General features: G+C 42.0%; 2 protein-coding genes and 1 pseudogene across 4 annotated transcripts in view; 2 read left to right on the forward strand and 1 right to left on the reverse strand.

The window, feature by feature from the left end:
- aaas (achalasia, adrenocortical insufficiency, alacrimia) overlaps positions 1–23,082 on the reverse strand; it is a 137,036-nt gene that overhangs the window by 88,524 nt on the left and 25,430 nt on the right. For 2 of the 3 annotated variants that reach the window (XM_028798517.2, XM_028798516.2), the window contains exons 1-2: positions 7,708–7,793; positions 2,841–2,966 (exon numbers count right to left, since the gene is read on the reverse strand). In XM_028798517.2, the coding sequence (XP_028654350.2) occupies positions 2,841–2,951 (111 nt within the window). In that variant the 5' untranslated portion in view covers positions 2,952–2,966; positions 7,708–7,793. Of the gene's footprint in view, positions 1–2,840; positions 2,967–7,707; positions 7,794–23,082 lie in introns of those variants that run through there. The other variant, XM_051924357.1, reaches the window with a different exon arrangement.
- LOC114649091 (ferritin, middle subunit-like) lies at positions 10,870–11,403 on the forward strand (annotated as a pseudogene).
- The window catches only part of LOC114649090 (transmembrane protein 106C-like), a 34,028-nt gene continuing 32,722 nt past the window's right edge, over positions 21,777–23,082 (forward strand). Inside the window, exon 1 of the mRNA XM_028798521.2 lies at positions 21,777–22,264. The gene's annotated coding sequence lies outside the window, so the exon portion shown is untranslated. The remainder of the gene's footprint in view (positions 22,265–23,082) is intronic.

Here is a 23,082-nt window from a genome sequence, read left to right on the forward strand (position 1 = left end):
TCCCAACCATCCAACTTGAGCTGACCCTGTAATGTACTCATTTCTAATCCTACCCATCCTCATCACACCCATTGCAAATCTTAGCATCTTTAACTCGGCCACCTCCGGCTCGGTCTCCTGCTTTCTGGTCAGTGCCACTGTCTCCAACCCATATAACATAGCTGGTCTCACTACCGTCCTGTAGACCTTCCCTTTCACTCTTGCTGATATCCGTCTGTCACAAATTACTCTTGACACTCTTCTCAACCCATTCCACACTGCCTGCACTCTTTTTCACCTCTCTTCCACAATCCCCATTACACTGTACTGTTGATCCCAAGTATTTAAACTCATCCACCTTCACCAACTCTACTCCTTGCATCCTTACCATTCCACTGACCTCCCTCTCATTTACACATTTTCTGTCTTGTTCCTACTGACCTTCATTCCTCTCCTCTCTAGAGCATATCTCCACCTCTCCAGGGCCTCCTCAACCTGCTCCCTACCATCGCTACAGATCACAATGTCATCAGCAAACATCATAGTCCACGGGGACTCCTGTCTAATCTCGTCTGTCAACCTGTCCATCACCAGTGCAAATAAGAAAGGACTCAGAGCCGATCCCTGATGTAATCCCACCTCCACCTTGAATGCATCCGTCACTCCTACCACAGACCTCACCAGTGTCCCACTTCCCTCGTACATATCCTGTACAACTCTTACATTCTTCTCTGCCATTCCCGACCTTCCTCATACAATACAACAACTCCTCTCGAGGCGTCCACAAAGACGCAATGCAACTCTTTCTGGCCTTCTCTAAACTTCTCCAACACCCTCAGAGCAAACATCGCAAATCTGGTGCTCCTTCTTGGCATGAAACTATACTGCTGCTCACTAATCATCACCTCACTTCTTAACCTAGCTTCCACTACTCTTTCCCATAACTTCATGCTGTGGCTCATCAATTTTATCCCCCTGTAGTTACTATAGTCCTGCACATCCCCCTTATCCTTAAATATCGGCATCAGTACACTTCTCCACTCCTCAGGCATCCTCTCACTTTCTAAGATTCCATTAAACAATCTGGTTAAAAACTCCACTGCCATCTCTCCTAAACACCGCCATGCTTCAACAGGTATGTCATCTGGACCAACGGCTTTTCCATTCTTCAAAGCCATCCTTACTTCCTCCTTGCTAATCCGTTGCACTTCCTGATTCACTATCTCCACATCATCCAACCATCTCTTTCTCTCGTTCTCTTCATTCATAAGCCTCTCAAAGTGCTCTTTCCATCTGCTCAACACACTCTCCTCGCTTGTGAGTACGTTTCCATCTTTATGCTTTATTACCCTAACCTGCTGCACATATTTCCCAGCTCAGTCCCTCTGTCTAGCCAATCAGTACAGGTCCTTTTCTCCCTTCCTTAGTGTCCAACCTCTCATACAACTCATCATACGCTTTTTCTTTAGCCTTCGCCACTCTCTTCACCATGTGCCTTTTCTCCTTGTACTCTTGTCTACTTTCTGCATCTCTCTGACTATCCCACTTCTTCTTTACCATCCTATGCTACTTAACTACACTTTCCCCTGCCACTACTCTGCAGTCTTCAATCTCCTTCAAATTGACTCTTCTGCATAGGATGTAATCATCCTGTGTGCATCTTCCTCCACTCTTGTACATCACCCTATGTTCCTCCCTCTTCTTAAAATACGTATTCACCACAGCCATGTCCATACTTTTGGCAAAATCCACTATCCTCTGACCTTCTTCATTCCTCTCCTTGACACCATACCTACCCATCACCTCCTCGTCTCCTCTGTTCCCTTCAACAACATGTCCATTGAAATCCGCTCCAATCACCACTTTCTGTCCCTTGGGTACACTGTTCATCCCTTCATCCAACTCACTCCAAAAATCTTCTCTGTCATCCATTGCACACCCAACTTGCAGGGCATATGCACTAACAACATTCATCATCACACCTCCAATTTCCAGCTTCATAATCATTACTCTGTCCGACACTTTGACATACTGTTCCTTCAGAATAACCCCTACTCCATTTCTCATCCTATCCACACCATGATAAAACAATTTGAATCCACCTCCGACCCACCTGGCCTTACTCCCCTTTCATTTAGTCTCTTGCACGCACAATATATCAACCTTCCTTCTCTCCATCATATCGGCTAACTCTCTCCCCCTTACCAGTCATACTGCCAACATTCAAAGTTCCTACCCTCAGTTCCACTCCCTTTACCTTCCTCCTCTCCTCCTGCCTCCGGACACATCTCCCCCCTCTTCTTCTCCTTCTTCGGCCAACAGTAGCCCAATTTCCACCAGCACCTTGTTGACTAACAGTATACTGGTGGCGGTTGTTGTTAACCCGGGGCTCGACCGATCCAGTATGGAAATTTGTATTGCTGTCCGTATATTGATTTGGGCTGGGCTGGGCTGATCTGCTCAGCCTGGTGCCGTCACAACCCTCAGTAGGAGAAGTGGTTTCAGATAATGGGATGAGATTTGTTAATATATTGATCAGTTTTAAACATGCTAACCTTAAGGATGCTTACACATCTCAGGGATTAATTCATACGATATCTTCTGATATATTGACCTATATTTGATTTGTACATGACATACCATTATATGCCCAATTGACTTGTAAGTTACATTAAAATCGATTCATTACAAAACCAATGAAAATGTGAGAAATTACAAATTAATACATCAAGACACTCAATATAACAATCATTAGATATTTACTTCACAATCATTACTGCTATTAATACCAGTTGAACTATTCAGATTATCATTATGCATTGCTTTTGTAACATCTTAATCACAGTCACTGCTTTCCATACCTGCTTCTGGTAGCTGTCCAGGCTGTTGCTGTGTACCAGCTCATTGTTAGATTCATATAATGTGGTGTGTCCATCAGGTGGAGGAGGAGGGAACAACGACAAGGAGCACATGGCTGAAGTACTAAGCTAAGGGTAAAGAAACAATGTCATTCAACACTCTGTTTTGCCAAACTCATAACAAATATCTACAAAATGAAGAAAGTGCAACTTTGAAGATTTAAACAGCCCAAATAATATAAAAAAAACAAAGCAAGAAGGTTGTAATAAAAGAACAGTTGTATTTATACCAGAACCCAATCCCTATCCACAGTAATTTGTGTTACATTAGTGAAGGATATATAGGGGGTAATTTAAATGTATACATATTCAATGGGTTGCTTCTCAGCCAAGGGAGTGGGCTCACTCACAATTTTGCCTAAGAACACAGCCATGAATAAAGAATGGTACCAAAACATCCTCTGAGAGCAACTTCTCCCAACCATCCAAGAACAGTTTGGTGACCAACAATGCCTTTTCCAGCATGATGGAACACTGGGCCATAAGGCAAAAGTGATAACTAAATGTCTCAGAGAACAAAACATCAAAATTTTGGGTCCATGGCCAGGAAACTCACCAGACCTCAAAACCATTAAGAACTTGTGGTCAATCCTCAAGAGGCGAGTGGACAAACAAAAACCCACCAATTCTGACAAACTCCAAGCATTGATTAGCATTGATTGGTGAGGAGGCCTTCTGCTGTTTTGCACCTAAAATTTGGAATAGCTTACCAATAGAAATTTGCCAGACTACTACAGTGGATCACTTTAAAAAACTGCTAAAAACACATTATTTTAACATGCATTCTCATAGCTTCATTTTAGTGTAACCCTGATATTCTGTATGTGCATTTAATTATCAATATTATTCATGTGTGTTTGCCCAACCAGTCTACATGTGTTTTGTGGACTTGGAAAAGGCATTCGACCGTGTCCCTCGGGGAATCCTGTGGGGGGTACTCCGAGAGTATGGGGTACCAGCCCCCCTGATAAGGGCTGTTCGGTCCCTGTACGATCGGTGCCAGAGCTTGGTCCGCATTGCCGGCAGTAAGTCGAACCCATTTCCAGTGAGGGTTGGACTCCGCCAGGGCTGCCCTTTGTCACCGATTCTGTTCATAACTTTTATGGACAGAATTTCTAGGCGCAGCCAGGGTGTTGAGGGGGTCCGGTTTGGTGGGCTCAGGATTGGGTCACTGCTTTTTGCAGATGATGTTGTCCTGTTTGCTTCATCAGGCCGTGATCTTCAGCTCTCTCTGGATCGGTTCGCAGCCGAGTGTGAAGCGGCTGGGATGAGAATCAGCACCTCCAAATCCGAGACCATGGTCCTCAGCTGGAAAAGGGTGGAGTGCCCTCTCAGGGTTGGTAGCGAGATCCTGCCCCAAGTGGAGGAGTTCAAGTATCTCGGGGTCTTGTTCACGAGTGAGGGAAGAATGGAGCGTGAGATCGACAGGCGGATCGGTGCGGCATCCGCAGTAATGCGGGCGCTGCATCGGTCTGTCGTGGTGAAAAAGGAGCTGAGCCGCAAGGCGAAGCTCTCAATTTACCAGTCGATCTATGTTCCTACCCTCACCTATGGTCATGAGCTATGGGTAGTGACCGAAAGAACGAGATCGCGAATACAAGCGGCTGAAATGAGTTTCCTCCGCAGGGTGTCTGGGCTCTCCCTTAATGATAGGGTGAGAAGCTCAGTCATCCGGGAGGGGCTCAGAGTAGAGCCGCTGCTCCTCCGCATCAAGAGGAGTCAGATGAGGTGGCTCGGGCATCTGATCAGGATGCCTCCTGGACGCCTCCCTGGTGAGGTGTTCCGGGCACGTCTAACCGGGAGGAGGCCCCGGGGAAGACCCAGGACACGTTGGAGGGACTATGTCTCTCGACTGGCCTGGGAACGTCTTGAGATTCTCCCGGAAGAGCTAGAAGAAGTGGCTGGGGAGAGGGAAGTCTGGGCATCTCTGCTCAAGCTGCTGCCCCCACGACCCGACCTCGGATAAGCGGGAGACAATGGATGGATGGATGGATTCATGGTGGCTCCAAAATCCATACTAAACTCTACTTTCTCTGCTGTTCTTTTTCCGGTTTTCTGTTGTGGTGATCTGCGCCCCCACCACCTGATCAAAGCACCGTGATGTCCCTACATTGATGGAAGCCTGAAAACCACGAGGACTGATTGAGGTCATTTATCTTAGGTAGAATGCCTAGAGGGGGCTGGGCGGTCTCATGGCCTTGGAACCCCTGCAGATTTTTTTTTCTCTCCAGCCACCTGGAGCACAAACAGATAAAATCACAAACTTATTGTTATATATACTGGATAAAATACTTCTAAAAATACTGTAACAACCTTTGTGTAAGAAGGATATGGCCGGACGCGTAAGCACCAAGTTACAGAGATGCAGGTAACATCTTACCATATTCACCAATTGGTACTTTTGATATCAGTACAACACATCATGTTTAAATTGGAATTTAGGGAAACCCAACACAGGCAGCTCTAGAAATCTATTTAATACTACTGTTTTTAACTTGGCCCCTATGTGAGTGTTGGTGTAAGTGTGCAGGCCCTGTGATGAATTGGCTCGGACTCCCTGCAACTCTAAATTAGATTACTTGGAACTAAGTATATATATTTTTTTCGGCTGTTAAATGTGTAATATAATGATATGCTGCATCCATAAATATAATGCAACAGACTGTTTTACACTCTTTACTAAAGTATGTGGTGGCACACTTTATGTAACCAAAATCACCCCAAGGCACACCACTATCTTACTAACCACAAACACATTATATTTCAAACATTTACCAGAGAACCAGTAGAAAAACAGCTTGGAGTTGGTGATCAGTGTTCGCAGACACTGCACTTAGTGAGCATTTTGGTGGCATCTCCAAGCTGCTTTGCCTGCCCCTCTCTGCCTCAGGGGCAACATGTATGCCTACTATCCACTGGTCCTGTGAGACTCACTGGCAACCACACACCCAGGCAGATGGACTCAAGCAGCCTGGAGATGCGTCTTAAGTCCCCTAAGTGCCATGTCTGCAACATCACAATCACGGAGCTGCTTTTATGCCGGCTTCTCCAGATAGTCTTGTCCTCCTCAGACTGGTCTTGATCACCCAAGGATATTGTCCCTCTCGGGTTCACACCCAGGTACACTATACTATTATTTACACAGCACCCCTGGGTAGCTCTTACGGCACAACTACTTTGTTACAAGCTGACAGCTGAAAGCATTTTGTGCTTCATAATAATAGGTCAAATTTATACAGCATTTTTCCTGTGCTCAAAGCACTTCACAAATATTAAAGGGGGTCCAGCAGCAATAAAAGCTTAGAAAAAGCTATTGAAATAAGTAACACTAGACAGAAGCTAATATTAAACAATAAACATCAAATAAAAGATAAATACATGAAACACTTTTGTGAATTATAACAGGAGACAATTCTAAAATACCATGGATACATAACAATTTGTAAATACTATTTATTTATTTATGACCTGGATATATAGAGACTTGTTAAAAGCCTTCCTAAACAGATGCTTCTTAAGCTGCCCTTTAAAAGCCAAATCTTTATGGAGGTATTCCAAAGTCTGGGTTCAAGAGAACTTAAAGCTGTGTCATACACTGAGCACATATTAGCCTGGGGCAGGACAAGACACTCGCCATCTGTGAATTGGAGTAAGCAAACAAGACTGTAGTGATGTAGGAGTTCACTGTTGTACAGTTATTTTATATGAATTAGTGAGATAGCTATCTATTTACTGTATATCAATGTCTACTGTATGTATCGAGACACTTGTAAAGTCATATCCTCTTTCTTAACCACACAGGTGTCCTTATGAACAGCCTCTGCTTATGCCACCTTTGTGTTGCAGAAAATCTCAATGCTGACCCTTTTCATGTGCAGTTCCTACCTCCATTTGGAATTTTGACTCCCTAACCGTGTTTAAGAAGCATTTCAAGACTCTCTTGTTTGATTAATTTTAGTCTAAGCTGTTTGGCTCCTGTAACTAAGGGAAGTATAACTCATTTCAATTTTGTTCTGAGCTCTTCATTTGCGAACCTTGTAACTCGGAACATTTGCTTCTTAACTGTCTCCCGGACTGATATTTACCCGATGGTAAATACTGACAAAGAATGTCATTAAATTTGGAACAAATGGTATTTGCTCCCTGTTGCATCTCTGAATGGGACTCTAATGGAGAGTTCTGAACCATCTGAGGTAACGAATTAGAGGGGCTACTTGCTGGCAGAGGTACAGTAGTTAGTGCGGGAGGTCAAAGAAGCCGCTTCTCCGTATCAGAAAAGAGAACGACTTGACACGGAATATATTGCGGGGGTGAAAGTCAGAAAATCTTTGTTAATGTATTATATGGCAAGCGTAAAATGAAAGCATCAAAAATACGACATTTCTTGCCAAAGAGGAAGGTATGATTGTATCATCACTGAGAATTAAAAGCTCATTTTCTTAAGCAGGGTTTAGTCCAAATTAGCACTGCTTATGTTGTAGTTTAATTTTAAAAGGTTGCGCTTCTTCCATCAATTACTCCAAGGAAGGCAGTGAGATAAAATATTTCTGATGAACACCCATGCAGTACATCTATATGCAGATTAAAATCGCTAATACATAAGTGACAGGAAGCATAAATGTATCAAAATAAAAACAAATTCCGTGTGAGGTAGCGGCTGGACGCTTTTGGCTCTTATACGGAATACACCGCGCGTCTCACAGATCACTAACGTTTACTTTAAATTTCAGTTACATGACTATTGTAATAATGAATTCTGCAAACTCCAACTTCAAAGTTACATTTCTCCCGTCTAACCTACGCTACTCACCAACAACGCTTGGTCCGAATAAATCAGACCTCTGCTAGTGTGATTATAAAGCCCGCCGACGTAGAACGTCTTGTAGGCGGAACCTTCTAAAGTGCCCGATGAACTTTGAGTTCGCCCTCTAACGACAGGGAGGACCAATTGCTTGTATTTCTAATTTGGAGGCGTGTGGAAATGGGCTGCTGAAAAACCTTGAAGTGATGAAGATGGGTGATTAAAGCGTGAAGAGAAGGATTTCTAATAATATTACAAACGAAAACCGACCGGTGCTTAAAACATTTGGGATAACAAATACATTTGCTCAGGTATTGCGATCCATAATTTAATTAAATAAGTAGGGACAAACCATGCTGCGATTTCTTATTAATAATCCAAGTGAAACGTCTGACTTAAATAAAGAGCAAAATAAGCACATTTCTAATCACTAGTGAATATACATCCTTTGAAGCACTCATAATAGATATTAAAATTGATTCCAGTAGTTTAGATAAAGTTTAGATGAATACAGCAGCAAAAATAAAAAAAACACAAACATTTTCATAGGAGAAATAATACAATCAATACATAAATAAAATGCATATTGTGCAGACATTGTAAAATTAACTTAAAAAGTATTATCATTAAGGACGTGCCGTCAAATTCTTTCATGTGAATTCTGAAAACCATGAAGACTGAATTAGATCATTTATTTTAGGTAGAATGGAGTTTTAGTGGAGTTTTTAACCAGATTGTTTAATGAAATCTTGGAAAGTGAGAGGATGCCTGAGGAGTGGAGAAGTGTACTGGTGCTGATATTTAAGAATAAGGGGTATGTGCAGGACTGTATTAATTTCAGGGGGATAAAATTGATGACCCACAGCAAGAAGTTATGGGAAAGAGTAGTGGAAGCTCGGTTAAGAAGTGAGGTGATGATTAGTGAGCAGCAGTATGGTTTCATGCCAGGAAAGAGTACCACAAAATCAATGTTTGCTTTGAGGATGTTGATAGAGAAGTATAGAGAAGGCCAGAAGGAGTTGTATTACATCTTTGTGAACCTGGAGAAAGCATATGACAGGGTGCCTCGAGAGGAGTTGTGGTATTGCATGAGGAAGTCGGGAGTGACAGAGAAGTTTGTAAGAGTTGTACAGGATATGTACGAGGGAAGTGTGACAGTGGTGAGGTCTGCAATAGGAGTGACGGATGCATTCAAGGTGGAGGTGGGATTACATCAGGGATCGGCTCTGAGCCCCTTCTTATTTGCAATGGTGATGAACAGGTTGACAGATTAGATTAGACAGGAGTCCCCGTGGACTATGATGTTTGCTGATGACATTGTGATCTGTAGTGATAGTAGGGAGCAGGTTGAGGAGACCCTTGAGACGTGATGATATGCTCTAGAGAGGAGAGGAATGAAGGTCAGTAGGAACAAGACAGAGTACATGTGTGTAAATGAGAGGGAGGTCAGTGGAATGGTGAGGATGCAGGGAGCAGAGTTGGTGAAGTTGGATGAGTTTAAATACTTGGGATCAACAGTACAGAGTAATGGGGATTGTGGGAGAGAGGTGAAAAAGAGAGTGTAGACAGAGCTTTAGGTGGCCGAGTTAAAGATGCTAAGATTTGCATTGGGTGTGACGAGGATGGACAGGATTAGAAATGAGTACATTAGAGGGTCAGCTCAAGTTGGATGGTTGGGAGACAAAGTCAGAGAGGCGAGATTGCGTTGGTTTGGACATGTGCAGAGGAGAGATGCTGGGTATATTGGGAGAAAGATGCTAAGGATAGAGCTGCCAGGGAAAAGGAACAGAGGAAGGCCTAAGAGGAGGTTTATGGTTGTGGTGAGAGAGGACATGCAGGTGATGAGTGTAACAGAACAAGATGCAGAGGACAGAAAGAGATGGAAAAAGATGATCCGCTGTGGCAACCCCTAACGGGAGCAGCCAAAAGAAGTAGAAGAAGAATTTTAGGTAGAATGCCCTTGGGGGTTGGGTGGTCTCGTGGCCTCAGAATCCCTGCAGATTTTGCTTTTTTTTACCACCATTCTTTTTTCTACAATCACTACTAGTGTGCCCACAGTTAGCCCTGTGATAGAGCAGGTGCTCCTGAGAAGTTTGATCAGGCATTGTGCTTCTTTTGAGCTCAAGGTGCTTCCCCAGGTGACCACAGCATAGAACAACACACTGGCTACTATTGACTGGTGAATCATCTCCAGCAGTTTACTGCATGAATCTTCTCAGGAGGTACAGTCTTCTCTGGCCCTTCTTGTGTGGCGCCAGACTATGGTCAGACCAGTCCAGTTTGCTGTTTATGTGAACCTGCAAATTCTTGTAGCTCTGCACCACTTCCATTTCCTTTCCCTGAATGTCGACTGGTCTCAGAGGCTCCATGACATGCCACCACCACCTCTTTTGTTTTGCTGATGTTGAGCTGCAAGTGGTTCTACCTGCACCACAAGACAAAGTCCTCCACAAGCGTCCCCCATTCCAACTTCTCTCCATCATTAATGCTGCCTATGATGGATGAGTCATCTGAGAACTTATGTAAATGGCAAGCTCTACAAGTCCATTGCTTAGTGGGTAAACATTTAGGGAGACAGGATGGTTCCGTTTGGTACTCCAGTATTACACACCGCCATTTATGACACACAGTCCCTCAGCTTCACAAACTGTCTGTTGGTCAGGTAGTCCATGATCCACAAGTTTGTGGAGCTATCAAGATGCATAGCCTTGAGCTGTTTCCCCATTAAATGAGGCAGAATGACGTTAAAGAAGTTGGGAGGATGCACAGATTACAGCGGGTTGCTGCACCCACCACATGACGAACCACCCAGATTAGGAACCAAGTGCAGCCATAGAATGGGTGACACCTCAGCACCACAATGGAACACTGGGAGGTTTTTTTTATGGTGGCTGGACTGCCAATCCTGCCACCAACCCCCAAGTTTTCCCTGCAAGTTGGATGCAGATTAATGTCATACCCAGAACAAAGCAATTGCAGGTTAAGGGCCTTGCTCAAGGACCCAATAAATAGAGTTACTTCCAGCATTTACAGGATTCTAACCAGCAACCTTTCGATTGCTGCCACAGATCCCTTGCCTCAGAGCCACCACTCTACCCAACATTCCGAAGCTTTTTTTTTAACACTCCAACTTTGTCTTCTTGACTCTGTTTTTTTATCTGGATTGTAAAGTAAACCATCGCAATGGCATCCTAAATCTTCCAGAATTACCACAGCGACTGTGAGACTGCCATCAATCTCATGATCAGCATGGAGTTGACTACATATTTCACTTACCTGTCCATGGCTCACTATTTCAAGTGTGACGATGTGGCCCTGAAAGGCTTTGCCAAGTTCTTCAAGGAGCGGAATGGAGAGGAACAAGAACATGCCAACAAGCTCATGGCATTCCACAACAAGCAAAGCAGCCGCATCTTCCTCCAGGATTTTAAGAAACCTGAAAAAGATGAATGGGGTTCTGGTCTGGATGCCATGCAGGCTGTCCTGAAGCTAGAGAAAAGTGTCAACCAGGCTGTGCTGGATCTGCACAACATCACTTCTACCCATGTAGACCATAATTTGCATGACTTCTTGGAGACTCACTACAGGAATGAACAGGTCGAAACTATTAAGAAGCTGTGTGACCACATCACTAACCTGATCAAGACTGCAGCCAGTAACAGCAGGCTTGTAGAGCACAAGATTACTCTAAAGGAGAGCAGCTAAACCAACTTAAGCCATAAAATAATTAATGTGTTGGTGACTTGGCCTCAAAAACCAATGTACAAGTGTAAGGCAGTGCAAAAATCGGCTTTGTGTCAGCTTTGTCCAAGTGTGAGTAGTATCTGTGGGGCATGTAAATTAAAGCATCCTCCACACCTGTATGTGTCTTATAAGCAAACTGCAGAGGATCAATATGTTTGGAAACCAGGGGGGTGGAGGTGTTTCAGGACCTGCCTCTCAAAGGTCTTCAGGATTTTCTCTAAATTCCAGCTGTTGCCATCAGGCTGCAGATTTAGGTTTCAAAATGTAAAGAGCAACAGGTTTAAGAACTCTTTTATTCCTAGAGCTATACGCATTTTAAATTCTGTTCCTTGTAGGGATGCTGCTAAATGTTAAATTCTACATTGTTATCTTGTGTACTGTTGATAGTAATTTTCTGCGGTGGGCTGACGCCCTGCTTGGGATTTGTTCCTGCCTTGCACCCTGTGCTGGCTGAGATTGGCTCCAGCTGACCCCCTTGACCCTGTGTTAGGATATAGCGGGTTGGACGATGACTGACTGATAGTAATTATGCTTTTTTGTATTGATCTTGAGTGTGTGTTTATGCAATAACATTGGTTGTCAAATGTTGCGTCTCTGTTTATCTATTGGATCTCTGTAACAATGCTTTCTGCATTTTTGTATTTTCCTGCTGCAAACAAATTTCCCTCTGGGATAATAAAGTCTACATTATCTTAATTCTAGGATGTATGAAGTAAGAGTAACTTGTCTGAAATCCTTGGGATCACTGGAATGCCCTGTCGATGGCAATGGGACTCTACAGGATGTTTTCCACAGCTGTGGAACTCTTCTTCAAACTCAGAAAAAGGGAGGACAGGTGCTGAGGGACTCCACAGAACTGACTGGCACCAGTTTTTAAGAACCCTGGAACTAGCTCCATCTTGCACTGCAGCCTTATTTGTGCAGAGTCTTCCCAGCTCTCTCCATACTGATTTGACTATAAATTACTATCATGTAGTGTTGATGGGTATTTAAATATACACATTGATATGGAAACTAACACTCAGTGGGGTTTTGACAGGTTGTCAATGGCCCAACTCATAGCCATAACTACACATTAGCTTTAATTATTACTTACAGAGTTGAGATTTAAAACTGAACTATTACTCCATTAAATTAAGTTTTTTCTGAACACTACTTAATTACTTTAGATTGATCTTACCTTTACCAATACACCCCATGATCAAAACAAGGATTGTCTGACATCTAGATCAGGGGTTCTCAACCTGGGGCCATATGGTGGCCACAGGATTTTCCAAGGGGGCCACAGGTGAAAATTACGTAAAAGGGGGGCCACAGCACAAGATTAGGGGGCCACAGAGAGAAGTCGGAAGCGAAGAAAAAAGAAAACAGAAGTGAAATGACTGTGCTTCCAAGTAGACGAAACTACAAGCACACTCTGTTACGGCAACATCGCTTCCCCCTTCCATCCTCCTCCCTTTATCTCACTCCAACCCCTGTGTGGTACCCTAGGGTGATTTCAGTATCTCATGTGTCACGGGAAAGGTGAGTGGCTGTAGCAGTGTTAGTGCTGTTTCTTCCTATGAATATTAGAGGTATTGTAGCTCTTGTTTTTGCCATTCCTTTCACAGTTGCTGTTGAAAATAACTTTTATTTCCAATTTGAGAGTTTATCTTGAATTAGGGATGCACCTTTTCCAATCAATCTGCACATTCAAAATTTACAATAGACTCATTTTGCAAAATAATAAAGAATGCAAATATTTCTTTTAAAATTTGCATATTTCGTTAAAACCAAAAAATGAATGTCCTTGAAAATAGCCTTTCAATTCACTGGTCTACAAAAAAATATTTTTTGTTTACTTCTGGGAACTTCAGAGCATCTCTTTATTAAGTTTTTTACACTGATTTCATATATGAAATCGGAATTAGCTAGCATGTCAGGTTTTTGAAATACACATCATTAACATTTTGACACTTTTGAATATCAATATAATATATCAACACGATATCTTTATGTTTCTGGACTTCTCTAGTGCCTTCAACACCATCCAACCTCTGCTCCTTAGGGACAAGCTGACAGAGATGAGAGTAGATTCATGCCTGGTGGCATGGATCGTGGACTATCTTACAGACAGACCTCAGTATGTGCATGTTGGGAACTGCAGGTCTGACATTGTGGTCAGCAACACAGGAGCGCCGCAGGGGACTGTACTTTCTCCGGTCCTGTTCAGCCTATATACATCGGACTTCCAATACAACTCAGAGTCCTGCCACGTGCAAAAGTTTGCTGACGACACTGCTATCATGGGCTGCATCAGGAGTGGGCAGGAGGAGGAGGAGTATAGGAACCTAATCAAGGACTTTGTTAAATGGTGCAACTCAAACCACCTACACCTGAACACCAGCAAAACCAAGGAGCTGGTGGTGGATTTTAGGAGACCCAGGCCCCTCTTGGACCCCGTGATCATCAGAGGTGACTGTGTGCAGAGGGTGCAGACCTATAAATACCTGGGAGTGCAGCTGGATAATAAATTAGACTGGACTACCAATACTGATTCTCTGTGCAAGACAGGACAGAGCTGGTTATACTTCCTTAGAAGGCTGGCATCCTTCAACATCTGCAATAAGATGCTGCAGATGTTCTATCAGAGGGTTGTGGCGAGTGCCCTCTTCTACGCAGTGGTGTACTGGAGAGGCAGCATAAAGAAGAAGGACACCTCACGCCTGGACAAACTGGTGAGGAAGGCAGGCTATATTGTAGGCATGGAGCTGGACAGTTTAACATCTGTGGCAGAGTGACGGGCGCTGAGCAGGCTCCTGTCAATCATGGAGAATCCACTGCATCCATTGAACAGTATCATCTCCAGACAGAGGAGCAGCTTCAGCAACAGACTGCTGTCACCGTCCTGCTCCACTGACAGACTGAGGAGATCGTTCCTCCTCCACACTATGCGACTCTTCAATTCCACCCGGGGGGTAAATGTTAACATTATACAAAGTTATTGTCTGTTTTACCTGCATTTTTTATCGCTCTTTAATTTAATATTGTTTCTTTATCAGCAGGCTGCTGCAGGAGTATGTGAATTTCCCCATGGGATTAATAAAGTATCTATCTATCTATCTATCTATCTATCTATCTATCTATCTATCTATCTATCTATCTATCTATCTATCTATCTATCTATCTATCTATCTATCTATCTATCTATCTATCTATCTATCTATCTATCTATCTATCTATCTATCTATAGTCTGGAGTTTGAACTATGTCTCACCAAAATTGTTTTGATGTGTTTAATCTGAAAACAAACCAGAAGACGATACCAGAGACACGTTAAAACATGTTTATGTCAATTTACGTCAATATAAAAGTGAGGTCAGCATGCCCAAAATTATTGGAGGCACTCGCTTTTGCTCTTGCACTGCACATCCGTCTCTCTTTGCAAGAACCAACAGTAGTCACCTATCATGTTCAGAGTGAATATTTCCCTGATATCAGTTTTCCATCACCTTTATATCTTGATGAAATCTTTCCCCGTGCTCATCTCTGACATTGCTTAGATTTGGTGGAAAAAAGTTGAGATGAGAATGTAAAAAATGCGCCTTCAGTGACATTCTGGCTCCCGTAAGCTGATATACTTTCAGCATATTCTCCACAAGCTCAGTATAATTCTCTGCTCTGTGACTATGAAGAACATTCTGGACAACCTGCACGAATGAGGGTGCTGATTCAGTTGGCTTCAGTTCTTTTTGTACTCATTGTCAAGCATCAGTTCATGTATTTCAGGGCCAACAAAAACACCTTCCTTAATTTGGCTTCACTTTTCTCGAGATCAGACTTATTTCTTAAATGCTGAAACGCATCACCTTTACTGTCCAGTCACCCTAGTTGTCCAAGACCTGGAACTAGTTGTCCAAGACCTGGAACATCATAACTAAACAATGAGATGTACTGGACGAAAACGGTTTTCAGATTTGGAGTCAACAAGTGAAATTTGTAGTAATACAGAATTAGGTTTCAGGGGTGTGAATTATTTACTGAGCCTCTTCAGTTATCCCTCACAGCAATAGAAACAGATTTAAAAAACCTTGTTTTTGGTCATCAAGCACAAGGGTCACATTGATCTAGAAATACTTAAAGTATACATTTTTGTATTTTATAAATTAAGAAGTGATTGTATGTAATTTGCATTGTAATGTAATAAATTGTATTTTGTTATAATAAAACATGTTCTATTTACAAACAAAACTTTTAGATAGCTACCTTTCTACCGGTAAGGCGGGGGGCCACAGGAAGGAAACAAGGTCGAAAGGGGGCCATGGTTGAAAAACATTTGAGAAACCCTGATCTAGATTATAATTCTGCATTAAAATCTGTAGATAATTTGATAAACTTGATCAGCTAACATCAAATTATAATGTGACTTTGAAAGAGGCTTTTGATACACTAGCTCCCCTTAAAACAAAAATGATTAAAGATCATAGAAACTTACCCCAGTTTAATAAAACTACTGCAGATCTTCAGAATTGGATGAACAGAGAGAGATAAAAAGAAAGCTCTCCCTGTTGCTCACTGTTATTCTGCTATTCAAGATTTATAGATAACAACTGTAATAACCCTAGCATACAGTTTAGAACAACTGCAAATCTAACAAATAGGAACTGTGAACTACAATACAAAATACCCAGAAGCAGGCAGGTATTAGCAGTGCAGACTTTATGAACTTCTTTAATGACAAAATTGACAATATACAATAAGATCACAGATTTCACTGTCACCTCACAAATTAAATGCTACATTGGAAATCCAAGTGTCACCTTCTACACACCACTTTTTTAATTTGATAACAGACCAGGAAGTCATAACTTTAGTTTTGAAAATGCAACCTTCTACCTGTTTCTTAGACATACAAAGGTAGCCAGCCCATATGGGCCCCCACTGTGTTTTATACGGGCCAAAATGGGGATCACATATGGATGGTCTGCATGGGACTCATCAAATTATGCCTCCAAGGATCATATGGGGTTTATATGGGTTAGTACACTGTTAACTGATTGCCTGGTACAGGCGAGCTGGGAGAAAGCAAAAATCCATAAGGGCTGGAATGGGAGAACCTGGTCTAGGTAATATGCACCAAAGCTTGAGATAAACATTTAAAATAATTAAAGGTTTATTAAGTTAAATTTACTTATTTGGCTGACATCCTTATCCAAGGTGACTTTAACATAAGAGATACAATTGGTTACATTACTTTTGTTTTTCCAGTTGGAACAGAGGCAGATGAAGTACCTGGTTCATTATGACATGCTTTGAACACTTGGTGAAAAACATTTTAATGACAGAGACAAAGTCTTTTCAAGACAACAATCAATTTGCTTATTGTGCAAACAGAAGTGTGGAAGATGCTTTGCTTGTTATCTTACATCAAATCTATACCTTTCTTGATCAGCCTGGTTCATATGTCAGAGCACTATTTTTGGATTTTTCTTCAGCATTCAATACTATACAGCCTCATATACTGATTGGGAAATTAAACAGTATGAATGTAAACCCATTTATCACACTATGGATTCAGAACTTTCTTTTAAATCGTTCACAGACAGTTAAAGTTCAGGACACTTTTTCATCAGTCATTCATTCAAACACAGGAAATCCACAGGGGTGTCTTATCACCATTACTGTTTACTCTGTACACAAGTGACCTGAGACAGAACAATGACCACTGCTCCATTATTAAATTAAATTAAGTATGCGGATGACACCATGACCATAGGGTGCATATCTGGGGAGGATGAAAGCCACTATCTAAATCAAGTGGACTATATGGTAAACTGGTGCAATAAAAACTCTCTCACTCTGAATGTAAAAAAGACCAAAGAAATGATATTTGATTTTAAGAGACAGAAATCTGTATATTCACGTATTGTAGTTCTGGGAGAGGAGGTAGAAATAGTGAATGAATATAAATACTTAGGAACTTACCTAGATAACAATCTTAACTGGAATACAAATACAAAAAAATTATATTCTAAATGCAACCAGCGCTTATTTCTCCTCCATAAACTCAAACTATTTAAAGTAGACAAGGACCTCATGTTGTCCTTCTATCGCAGTATGATCCAGTCTGTGGTCACTTTCAGTTTCATTGCCTGGTTTAACAGTCTGACAAACCAAAACTCAAAAAAGTTCCAGCAGATTACAAAGTATGCAGCTAAAGTTATTGGGGCTGATGTAGATGATTTGACTACTGTGTGTCAGAGGGCAATGCTAAAGAAACTGGAAATCATCTCAACTGATGACAGACATCCATTACATGCAGAACTAAACTTCAGTAAATCAGGAAGGATAGTTGCTTTGAAAACCCACACAAATCGCTCCAGAAACTCCTTTCTTCCTAGTACCACACGACTTTTCAATAAGAAATATCGGAGATTATGTTTAAGGTTTTGATATATATCCTGTTACCTTTTTTTTTTGGTGTAAATATGTTTTATCTAACTGCCTTACCTTAAACTTTCTTATTTCTATTTGTCTGTTTTATTTCATTCTGTCTGTTTCCTGTTATTAGATGCAACTGAGAAGGCAAATTTCATGTTTTCTTGTGTAAACATGACTAAATAAAGAAACCTAAACCTAAACCTAAACATGGTGGCAGTAGTGGGATTTGTACTCACAACTTCAGGGTCTGAGGTCCAAAGCCATAACCACTATACCACACTTGAACCACAAATTTGTTAAAACACATCAGAACATTTTCCTGTGCAGATTATGAATTTGCAGGATATGGAACTTTAATTGGAGATGTAACAAAATTGACTCCAGACAGTCACAAAGGTTTGGGGCAGCCACCCGTATAATATGATCCTGGCTGCAAAAGGTTTAGAAACAAAGCTGAGTTGTTTACAGGACAGAGTCCAAAACTGAACTGATCAAATGGAGGTAAGATGGCAGTTTTTAAAGGTTGGGAGAGGAAATGAGGTCATCCAAGCTGAAACCAGAAGTGACATCTTCAGGGACTGGAAGTGACATCATCAGTGGCCCCAGGACTGGAAGCGGCACCATCGGGACCAGAAGTGATGTCATCAGTGGTGCAGGAACCGGAAGTGATGTCATCTGTGGCGTTGGAACCCGATGGGATTTCCCAAGAATGGTCTGCAAGAGACTGAGAGAGACAATCAGCACACTGCCAACCCCTGGTCTGGCATAGTATTACCGTTACTCAAGCCCTTAGCTGCCTCCTAATCGCACGTGTGTGACAAGATTACTTTTATGGTAAGAAATTTGGTGTAATTTAAATTGCCATTTTAGTCAGTCAGTCATTATCCAACCCGTTATATCCTAACACAGGGTCACAGGGGTCTGCTGGAGCCAATCCCAGTCAGCACAGGATGCAAGGCAGGAACAAACCCCGGGCAGGGTGCTAGCCCACCGCAGGGCACACACACACACACACACGCACCCACACACCAGGGACAATTTTGGATCACCAATACTCCTAACCTGCATGTCTTTGGAGTGTGGGAGGAAACCGGAGCACACAGAGGAAACCCACGCAGATACAGGAATAACATGCAAACTCCACACAGGGAGGACCCAGGAAGTGAACCCAGGTATCCTAACTGCGAGGCAACAGCACTACCCACTGCGCCACCGTGCCGCCACTGGCATTTTAAGTTTGTTAAAAGTAAAATGTAAAAACATGTTTTGATGTTCTTTGAATAAATTCTTGGCGTAAGTGTTGCATAGTGGTTAAGGCCTTGGACTTTTGAAACAAGGAGCGATTCACTTCACCAGACTGTGCTTCAATTGCAATAACAAAATAATTGTAACCAATCGTATTTCAAATGCTAGAATAAAGATGACACCCACATAAGTAAATGTAAGTTAAAAAATTTTTCATTATTTTAAATGATTGCTTCAAACTTAGGTGCATTTATCTAGACCAAGGGTTTATATCCCTATCCCCAGAGACCCCCAAAGTGTCCAAGTTTTTGCTTTCTCCCAGCACACCTATACCAGACAATCAGTAATAGTGCACTGTACTACACTATATGGAACACATAAGATCCCTGAGTGCACAGTTTGATGCATCCTATACGGGTCACCCACATTGGAGCCATATTTTGGCCCATATAAAACAGTCAGTTAATCAAACAACTATCACTCATTCAAACATTCTCTTTAGATTATTTTTTCCCTCATCACACAACTCGTAATACCACAGAATGCTAAAATGAAAACAGCATTTTCGAAATTTTTTGCAAATTTATTAAAAATAAAAAAGCTACATAATACCACATTGACACTAGTATTTAGATCCTTTGCTTTGCCTCAGGTGTATCCCATTATGTTCATCATCATCGAGATGTTTCTATACTGTGTTTGGAGTCTACCTGTGGTCAATTCAATCCATTGGACAGGATTACATGATTATGGACTTTCACACTCCTACCTATAGAAGGTACCACAGCTGAACAAAAACAAAGCCATAAGGTCCAAAGAATTTATTGCAGAGTTTAGAGACAAGATTGTTCTGAGGGACAGATATGCACTAGGATTCAAAAATTTCCATAGCATTGAACGTTCCCAAGAAAACGGTGGCTTCTATATTTTCTTAAATTGGTTTAGACCAGCTCTCATCCTTCCTATAACTGACCACCTGGCCAATTTGAGCAGCCAGGGGAGAAGGCACCTTGGTAAAAAAGGTGACCAAAAACCCATTGGTCACTCTAGCTGAGCTGCAGAGGACCTGCATGGAGATGGGAGAAACTTCCAGAAGGACAACTACTACTTCAAGACTTCACTATTCTAGGTGTTTACGGCAGAGTGGCCAGAAGACACATGAAAGCTTGCTTGCTCTCAATCTATGAGAGTCAAGTGTCACGCACGTGCGAGTAGGAGGATGTTGTATGGACAAAGCAAATGTAATTCCACGCCTGGCCAGGGGGTGGCGGGGTGCATTAAACCTTCTCCTGTTATCTCTGCAGACCAGCCACAGGGAAAACCTGTCTGACTCATCTCTGAAGACGTCATTTCTGGTTCAGGTGCCTAGGCTGACATCACTTCCGGCTCCAATGCCTACGATGATGTCAGAAGAAGGTCACTTCCGGTTCCCCTAAGTCACTTCCGGTCTTGTCTGTTAAAACCACCATTTTCTCAAACCTCAAACAGTTCATGTCTGGACTCCATCAGAGACACTTCTGTCTACAAAAAACAAACCCATTGCAGCCAGGGATAATATATGGGTGGCTGCCCCAAACCTTTTGAAGTGTGTCGAGTCTGATCCTTTCACACAAGATTCTCTGGAGAGATGGAACCAACAAGAAAACGTCTGACCTCAATTCTAAGCATCATGTCTTCAGGAAACCAGGCACCACTCATCGCCTGTACAATACTATTCCAACAGTGAAGCATGGGGTTATTTTTCAGTAGCAGGGACTGTGAGACTAGACACAGTTGTGAGAAAGCTGAATGGACCAAAGTGCAGCAATATCTTTAATGAAAACCTGCTCTAGATCTCTTGGACCTGAGACTAGGTCAAAGGTTCACTTTCCAACTGGACAATGACCCTAAATATAAAGCAAAGACAACACAGGATTCGCTTAGGGATAACTCTATGAATGTCTCTGAATGGCCCAGCTAAATCAAACTCAACCAACCAATCATCTCTGGAGAGACCTGAAAGTAACTGTCCACTGACGGTCTCCATCCAACCTGCCAGAGCTTCAGAGGATCTGTAGAGAAGAATGGCAGAAAATTCCCAAGAAGATCCAAGAAGACTCTACCAAAGGGGCTTCAACTAAGTACCCAGTAAAAGGTTTGAATTCTTGTGTCAATAGAATACATTTTTTTTTTTAAATTTTTAATAAATTTCCAAAAAATTTCTAAAATCTTGTTTTCACTTTGTCCCTCTGGAATATTAAGTGTTAACTGGTGAGGGAAAATTAATTTAAATGATTTTAGTATAAGGCTGTAATATAACAAAATGTGTAAAATGTGAAGGAGTCTGTAGGATTGGCCGTTATGGCCTTCATTTTACAAGGTGGTTTGGAAGTAGAAAAAAACAGTTGAAGAATGGCTGGTCTTTACTGGCCAATCTGAGGCGATATTCTAAAATCCGTTATTTGTCCTCTATGGCAAACTATCATGTTCTTCCTACTTTTAAGTCTCCTGCAATCGTGTTTGTATACGTTGCTTAAGAAGTGGATTATGTTTTGTTCTGTTTAGGTTTGGGCTAGACATTTTCTGTGATTCGGTTTCATTTAAAATATCACTTTTATTTACATCCCATTACGCTCTTTTCTTTTCATCCACTTTTACGTTGTGTAAGGGGAGGAGAGATGCCACAGCCAAGGGTCCCCCGATTTGATTAATCCAGCCATGAGTGTGGGATGCCTGGTGTATTGATTGCATAAGCATACTGACTGTATTCAGTCCTGATGTTTGTATCACATCTGTGTGACTGAAATATGCCAGAACAAAGTCATTGAGCAAATGACAACAGACAAGCGAGCTCCTCCATGCTAGCTTCAGGAGCGTTCAGGTAGCCCAGCATCGCCAATCTCGTGGACAAGACCCCGCCCACTCATCGTCACGTGATGGAGACGCGCTTTCTTTACTAGCAGAGCACTTGGGCGTTTTTTTTTTTCGGTTTCGATACGAAAGACAAGAAAGATCGGAAGTAGACTACGAGGACGGCGGTTGAGGTACCTGGAAAACAGTTGGTGAACTACAAGAACAGAAGCGCAGCCTAGTGGCATCTTGCCTTGAGGTGGGAAGTGTGGAGGAGCCTTGCTCATGCGTGGCGGCGGAGAGCGCGTCGAGGCTGCTGCAGTAACAGGTGGGAGGTCTTCCCTACTGTATAGGCATCTGTTTTTAGGCAACCACGTTTGCCCTCGCAATAAATGAAAGAGCATTTTGATTGAAATTAAAGAGAAAGTGTGCGATTTACATCGGTTCGTAGTCCCGATATGGCTCTATAAATATTCAGCCATCTATTATCTGGCACTCATACGTAAAGAAATTAAAAAGAAGGGAGGCCGTTTTGAGCACCGTCCACTCTGATCAGAATGCTGCCCCGAACACGAAGAGCGCATCAACAAAGTAGCATTTGTATTTGTGACTGCGTGACTTCTGGGATCATGGGAAGCAATGCCGGACCATACACTGGCAGGGAGGCCAAGCAACGAGCTGGCACACGCGCTCACACGTTTGGCTGCCCGTTATTGATCTGGATTGCACTGGGAATTTGTGCTGCACGGCATCAAATAGATACGAAAAGAAAATATGACACTTTTTCTAAATTTCTATTCAAAATATAAATTCAAAGTTAGTAAAAAAAAATATGATTTGATAATTAAGGCTACTCCAGCTACATTTCTAAGAATGGCACTGAGTACATTTTCAAATTCTGTTGCAGTAACTGCCCATCTTATTTCATTATCAATTCACGGACTTGCAGCAATAGTGCACCGTCAAAGGAATTCATTCGTTGTCCTTTTAACAACATATTATGTCATATCTATTCAAATAAGAACTTCTCGTCACAGTATTATTCAGAGAACAATCATTTAAGAACTAAATATTTCAAGTTTCCTGTTCCTCCAAAATCTCCAAAATCTAAAGACATTTAAATAATATATACCCTTGTAAGGAACT

Source organism: Erpetoichthys calabaricus, chromosome 3 (assembly GCF_900747795.2).
Source record: "Erpetoichthys calabaricus chromosome 3, fErpCal1.3, whole genome shotgun sequence".
NCBI classification, from domain to species: domain Eukaryota; kingdom Metazoa; phylum Chordata; class Cladistia; order Polypteriformes; family Polypteridae; genus Erpetoichthys; species Erpetoichthys calabaricus.